The sequence below is a fragment of the Drosophila persimilis genome, unplaced genomic scaffold, assembly GCF_003286085.1.
Source record: "Drosophila persimilis strain 14011-0111.01,24,50 unplaced genomic scaffold, DperRS2 tig00000000-arrow-pilon, whole genome shotgun sequence".
Taxonomy (NCBI): domain Eukaryota; kingdom Metazoa; phylum Arthropoda; class Insecta; order Diptera; family Drosophilidae; genus Drosophila; species Drosophila persimilis.
The window spans coordinates 25,500,346-25,508,114 of NW_020825288.1; the positions used below are offsets into that span (position 1 = coordinate 25,500,346).

The 7,769-nt window shown below is 42.8% G+C and overlaps 1 protein-coding gene across 1 annotated transcript in view; it reads left to right on the forward strand.

Annotated features, from left to right (window-relative positions):
- LOC6592073 (maternal protein pumilio) overlaps positions 1-7,507 on the forward strand; it is a 28,913-nt gene extending 21,406 nt beyond the window's left edge. Inside the window, exons 6-7 of the mRNA XM_002017486.2 lie at positions 6,752-7,100; positions 7,391-7,507. Coding sequence (XP_002017522.1) covers positions 6,752-7,100; positions 7,391-7,507 — 466 coding nt within the window. The remainder of the gene's footprint in view (positions 1-6,751; positions 7,101-7,390) is intronic.
- Positions 7,508-7,769: the final 262 nt, after the last annotated feature.

Consider the following 7,769-nt stretch of genomic DNA (forward strand, 5'->3'; position numbering starts at 1 on the left):
AAATGGACATGATAAAACTAATTTGGTTGCAAATAATAGCATTCATTACGGAGTTTTACACAATTTAGGCATTAAAAACATTCAATCGGTAACAGCGATAACTCTAGCCTACAAAATTAAACTTTTTTCACACTTTTTCTGACTTTTAAAACTTTTTGATGAATTTTTTTGAAGGTTTGGTTTTTTTTATAACCTCTAAAATCTGGTATTTTCTTTAAAGTATTTTAAGAGGTTATGCTTCTTTTTTTCACATGATTTAAGAATTTTACGCAGGGTTGTATAGAACTTTGCAATTCTGAAAAGAAGATAAATACAGCTTTAAATCGGACCTAAGCTCTTTTTAGCTTTTTGTTACGATCTGGAAAATATTAATATTCGAAAAGTCGAAAATCATGTATAGGTAGATTAATTGGGCATCGTTGAAGTATCGTTTGTAAAAATCTATGGATAAACGGCTAATGCCGATAAATTTCCGCATTTTACCGTTCTGGGGAAAGACTCATCTGCCCAAAAACAGCCCCTCACTCATTCAATTCGTGGCTCTTCGTTCAAATGTACTGCGTGGTGAGCCTTACGGGAGATCACTCACCTGCTGGCACTTCAATCCACTCAATTGGGCATTGTTTATTCAAATGGAAGACTTCTAAGTATGAAGCTCAGCAGAATACATAGAACAACCTGTCATCCCACCCTGGCATTCCTCCCAAGTATCCATTTCTACATCCATACGTAGGTATGATTGACCCACAAAAGAGTATTGAATTGAATGCTTTCGTTTTCTGTTCGTTTCGGGCTTAACCCATATTTCACTCATTCATTCATACATATTTCATTGTCTTCAATTGCAGTCGCAATACACATTCGTCCGTAAACGTGTACGATATAAACTCTTGAAGTGATTGTTGTGTCTGCCCACGGTTTTCGTACGAGTATTTCCATTTACATATTTTGTATTTATTATTATTTTTTAATTGTTATTTATGGCAGTGGGGAAAGCGCTTTTTCGTGTGGCCCACCTGTGTTTTGCGCCTCTCGAAATTGGGGGAAAGACGACGGCGCAACGAAGACGACGATGACGATGATGACACTTTGAGATTGGGTTAAATTCGAATTGTTGTAAGTAGCATGTGGCAAGAGTAGTGCGTGCCCATTGGAGGTAGGGTACTTGCAGGACAGGTGGACAGGTACATTGTCTAATAAGCGGATAAAACTAGGAGCTTGGTCCCATGTTGGCTCTTAAAAATCTTAGTTTTAGTTTGACAAATCCGCCCTAAAAACCACAGAACTTTTTATGGATTGATTTTATGGATTTTTCAGCAAAAGCAGCCCCATGGATCTAGATCCTTTGAGAGATCCTTGGTATCAAATCAATCAAGTGGCCTTTTTGCTGCGTTTTCCATCACTTTTTCGAGCATCTTTCCACACGAATATTTGCCTTGGGCTCTTCAATGGTGTGAGGTTTGCTGGCGCAAAATAGTCCCACAAAAATAAGTTCGAGGCCGTCAATTTCCACATTTTGATACCAGAATCGTTATAAAAACTTAATTATTTGATTTAGAGTAACCGTTCAGACGCCTTTCACGCATTTCGACAATGCTCATTGAGTTAACATAATGTAGAGCATTACTAACTCAGTGCGCTGTTTCGATGCAAACCCAGCAATCCAAACGCTCACAAATGATATCGCATACGAGTCAAATGCGAGACTTAACCCGACAAAACGCTCGCATTCGGACCCGCGTATAATAGAAATATGATACGAGTACTTGTGTTGTACAGTTTGTGGCAGTGAAAGTATCATTTATGATAGCTCGCAAAGGAATCGTTTGCGAGCCTTTTGCGATATCGTTTGCGAGCCTTTTGCGATATCGTTTGCAGGCCTTTTGCGATATCGTTTGCGAGCGTTTAGCGGCAGAAGAAGTAGAGCTCATTTTTGTCTCGCTTGCGGGCTCGTTTGCGAGAGTTTTGCGATACAAAACAATATCGCTCGCTTGCCAGCATTTTGCGGAACTCTCGCAACAGGCATGTTTGTTGGTTTGCTGGGAAGCGACCCATGGTTGCAATTTTACTGAATTTTCAGATGTTTCCAGAACTGAACTACTCAAGTCAATCGGCACTAAAAGATGGCGCACCCTGTACATATGGATAAGAATCTGAAAATTAAATCGTACACTTCGTAGAGCATTTGTTAGTCGGTATTGGTTTTGGTCCGGCTACCGCCTACACGAGGAACATGAACATAATAGAAAAAGTAAAGGGAAAATCTCTGGGCAGGCAACTGGATTAAGTGAAAACTCGGATTAGAATTATTTGGACAATCAGTAAATCTGGCAACATTTGCCACAATGTTTTTAAAAACACACTCCATCGCTGCTCTAACTGTTTCCAAATGAGAAGAGGAGAAAGCATTTGTATCCCCCTCACTCCTCCCATTTTCATGCATGCATTTATGAAAACACAGTCCACGCTGTAAAAATGAGACAGAGAGAGAGAGGATAGCCCTGTCGCATGTGCGCTTCTGATGCTCTGCCTCTCACGTACACGTCTGTGGTGTTCGGCACACCAATACAACGAAGTTCCGTTTGGCTGCTGTCTACGAAAACAAACGCAGCGACCCCCCGTTCCAGAAGCTTCTAGGAACTTCTACACGGGAACTTTTGTTGAATTTAAGTCTGTTATGTATAAAAGCGTTTCTTTTGATCAAGAATATATACCCTCTGTGCGCTACGAAGCTCTTCAAATATTTCGTATACCCTCTGCAAGGGTACTACAACAATAAAAACAGAAACAAAAGAAAAAGAAAAACGGCAGACGCGATCAGCTCAGCGCCGTTTAGGCCTAACACGAAAAAATAAAGAAACCAGTCTGCGGTTGCCCGCTCTTTTTTGTCTCCCTCTTTCTCTCTCTCTGTCTCACTTCGTCGCACTCGGGCAGCAGCCGGCTGTTCGTGCGCTCTCCCTCTGGCGTGTGGCTGTTGCAATTTCATTGCCGGCAGCCGAAACTTGTTTCAATGCCAAACGTAATAACTGCTATGATGTAAGCAGCGGGAGAGAGGGGACACAGAAGCAGAAGGCAGAAGCAGCAGCAGAAGGAACAGAAAATACAACAGCAAATGCACGCAAAGCAGCGGAAGATGGACACGCGAAAGCAGCAGCAGCGACATCGACCGCGAAAGAAGTAGCAGAATAGTCCAAGATAAAGATGAGGAAAACGCACCTGAATGCAAGAGAAAAATCAGCGACAGCAGCAGCAGCAGCAGAGCAGAGCAGAGCAGCAGCAGAGCAGAGCAGCGCAGCGCAGAGCTGAGCTGAGCAGCGCAGGGAAGAGCAGCGCAGCGCAGAGCAGAGCAGCAGCAGAGCTGAGCAGAGCAGAGCAGCGCAGGGAAGAGCAGAGCAGAGCAGCGCAGGGAAGAGAAGAGCAGAGCAGCATTTACAGCAACAAAGAAGCAGAGCACAGACATTTAAACTCCCATTTACAGCAACAAAGTGAGCTCGAGATGAGACGCGACAAGACAAGAGCAAAAAAAAAACAGCAACAACAACAACAAGGAAAGGAAACGTTTTGTTTGTTTGACTTTTCTATAGATTTTCGATTCGATTTCGTTTGATATTACGTTACAGTGTGGGCTTCAATTGCGTTTGTGTCTGCTTTTGAAGGTTTTTTGTGTTATAAATTTTTTTTGGTTGTTGCTTTTTTGATTGAAATTAAAATTGCGAAAACATTGAAAATCGTAGCATTGCTAAAAATAATTTGAGGCAGCCAAAGTGAGGCAGAGCCGTGAATCACTCACTGACTGAGGCACTCATTAATTTACTCACACTCACTCATTCATACCCACTCACTAGTGTCATTATTCACTCATTCATATCGAAGAAAAGTCGACAGATTCGCCAAAGATTTTTCCAATGCGTTCATCCTTTTTTGGTGAAACACAAAAATCGCTCAAAATTATGGTCAATGGATTACATTTTTGTTTTGTCAATGAGTTCTAGCGATATTTGCGAAAGCCGAACGAAACATGTCCTCCACATATATCGATAACAGCTGGAAAGTGTACGATATAGATCGGTGGCTCATCGGAACACTCACGTGGTTGACGTGTCACCTTTTCTGTCACCTTCCATTACGCCTTTCCACCTGTTCTGACCCTCTGTCGCTCTTTTGGGGTCATACTTTCTTTTGTTTATGGTTTATGGAAAGTGAAAATTCGGGGAAATAGTGGGGCCGGGCCTGGGGGTTGATTATATAAGAATTCTTAATGCTTTGCCCTAGGTCAGAGAGGCCCCGAATTTTTCCAATGAAAACCTGACCTTGGTCATAATGGAAGAGCAAAAGAGAGTGCAACAGGGAGTGCTGCATCATAGGATAGATGGGTTGGGGGAGAACGGGGGGTCTGATGGAGTGGTTGGGAGTCACGAGCTACGATCTCGAGTGGAACTAGAGGTATGACTAATAGAGGAGGTAGTTTTTCCATTTCATCAGCTCAAGAAGCTGTTGTGGCTCTTACGAATCGAGCAATTGACCAATTAAAATGATGGGAGTAATACTATCGATTTGTCATAAACCACCACGCTCCCGAGAGGGTTTTATCGCTGTATCTCTGTGCCTCTGTGTAGTGCTGTGCGGGAAATAAAGAATTCTTTAGTGTGATTCATTAAAATCCAATTTAGTTTATATACACAGACCATCGAAAGAGCTCAAAAGAGAAAGAATTAATTTCTAGATTAAGATAATGTATCGCCATATCGATGTATTCTCTATTACTCTTCAAAAGGTCCTGCCGCTCATATAAAGACTATCTTTGTCTCGTACAAACTCATAAATACTTTATTAAATATTCCCAAACATTGGAAGGTCATCTAATTTCGTTGATTGTTGATAGATACGAGTAGTTTTTGGGCTCTTCACAAGTTTGTGAGCGCTGATTATCAATCACCTAACAAAACACGCAATGGTTTGACAGTTCTGTCAGTTATTGGTTATAATTTGGCCTCTCTCCTCCAATTATTCACACTCATTAAGTGGCAGTAGAACTGCCGTTTCTCTCAGTGTTGTAGTTTCAGCAGCACTGGCTAATATTGCTAATCATTTCGGTTCGGTTCGGTTCGGTTCGGTTCTGCTGCTGTGGGATTGTGTTTGTCGAATGCGATGTGAATGACCCGACAATGAAATTATAGATGGCAATTACCACATGCAACCGGGCTGGGGCAGAGAGAGAGAGAGAGAGAGAGAGAGAGAGAGGAGCAGAGAGACGGAGAGGAACAAGATAGACAGCTAAACGGCCATTAGCTATAGAAAGAAAGGAATGCCCGCAAATGGTCGCAAATGGTGTCGATGCTTTCGATACCCTTCCAAGTGTCATCTGAAATATTCTTTAGATTTTTATATAATTTAAAGCTACAGAAGAAGAGCATTTACGTTGCCGGTTTACTGAAAATTGTATCTATTTCCATTCTGATTTTATGTTTCGAAACCCAAACAATTATGAAACTTGAAACAATAATTCTTTATTACAATTTTTCATCGAAATAATTTATTTGGAGTCTGCGTTGCAAACCCTCGGCAAAACATATAATACCCTCTGAAAGGGGTATATAAAAATCACTCATAGATTCACTCGTTCATCCGAAATGTTGGTCTACTTCGTTCATAGTACCCTGTAAAAGGGTATACCCACACATCTGCACAGGCAGGGAAAAAGTAAAACAGTTGCAAAGTCATTGACTTTGCATTGAGAGGGGGTTAAGTGCATTGGGTTAAGCGCGAGTGAATAAATGACTGACTGAATGAATGAATGGAAGCTGCTGAGTTTCGGAGCGCAATATTTAATCGGTAAATGTACAGCGGGATGATCTGAAAAACATCTGCTGCTCGGAGTGTGATCTAAAATCTTTTGTTGTTGCTTTTTTTGCAGGCTTTTTGTTTAGTTTTTGATTTGCATTTTAAGCGCCGCTCGTTAAAAACGCTGTCTCCATGCTGATTCGAGTGTTATTTATGGACTTTGGGTCCCAGCTGGGCGCTGACGTCATGGGTCTTTGGCTCGAAACAAGTTTGTCGCTTGAGTCTTTTGTTTTGCCCTCGGAACAGTGGCTTAGAAACTGTTTGGCGATAATTAGTGATAATTGCGCTGAAATTTAATTCAGATAATTGATTGATATGTTTAGTCATTCATCTGTAGAATTTGTTTTTGTTTCAAACGATTCGATTCCACTTTGATTTCCTTGTAATTTTCATATATTCGAAATTTTCATTTTCAAACTGTCCCAACCACAGTTTTAGAAACTGAAGTTTGAAGACAATTGTGTAACATGTGCATTTAGTTCATGGGGTCATGTCCTGGCTGTGGTGTAAGTCGTGGCTAAGCGGTTGTCACAGTGAATGTACAACCGTTGATATATGAAAACAAAGATTGTGAACGATAACAAAAGCTAAAATGTATGAAACCGCACAGTAAACAAGAAAGTATCAACTATGTACATCATGGAGCCCCACTGCGCCGACTGTTATTGGATAAAATCTGTTCTGTTAAATATCCTGAATATTAACACGACGTTCCTCAAACTGTTCTGTTAATAGAAATGCACTTTACGTTTCAGTCAGTCTGAAACTGTTTACCTGAACAATTAATGTAAAACTGCATTTACACTATGCTGTAAAACTGTATGTTACCTACTTTTAAGCAAAAACAACTTTTAATTCAATTAAATCTATAATTATCTCTCTCTCTTTCTTTCTCTCTTTCTATATCCAGTCGCACTCCCGGCTCGCGGCAGCCTTCGCCCGCCGAAGAGACCTTGCCCCTGCCACGCCCCCAGAATCTACTCGACCACTCACAGCACGGCGGATTCCCCCAGCTGCCGCCCCCCTTCAACCACATGCTCATGGACCACGGACAGGGCATGGGCGTGGGCGTAGGCGGTGGATTGGGCGGCGGATCCGGAATGGGCGAGTGCCGCATCCATGGCAACGGCGTGGGCGGCGGCGGTGGCGGCGGAGGTGGTGGGGGGTATGCGGCACACCAGCAGATGGCGGCACAGATGAACCAGTTGCAGCCGCCGATGATGAACGGCGTGGGCGGTGGAATGCCGATGGCGGCACAGGTAAGCACTACAGTTTGGGAAGCACTCGCCAGCTTGTGTTTTGGGATTTTATGATGTGATTATTGGATGCCTGGTCAAGTACGATCTAGATAAAACACTCTTTACGGGCGAATATGAATCCCCATCAATCCTCCATCTGCAATCTATTGAGATCTAAGATATGGGAAATCTTTATAAAAGTATTTAAGCCAATTATTTGAAACCCAATCGAAATGATGTCCGTGTACACTGTCCTACTTATTCCTAATTTGTGTTTAATGAGTGGGATCTCCGCGTCTGATCTTCCACAGTCCCCGATGATGAACCACCAAGGAGCTGGACCCAATCACATGGAGTCTCCCGGCAATCTGTTGCAGCAGCAGCAAAATTTTGATGTTCAGGTGAGTGGAGCCGATTCGAGGCCTTGAGTCCTGCGGCTGAAGGATGTTTGTGGATACAGTAGGATTTTCCCCCCGAGTGGCATTACCAATGCGGTTGCGGGTTGCATTCGAAAATTGGGTCATGTGTGGGGTGGGGTGGGGCTGTTGGGTGGGGACAACAGAAACAGGCTAATTTTGCACATCCGGCGGATGCGTCGGTTACGTGGGTCCTTGTTTGTTGCGTCCCCTGCTAGCCATTTCCGTCTGTCAGTGCGCCAGCCGCATCCTGCGGCCTGGCCCCTCCGCCCTC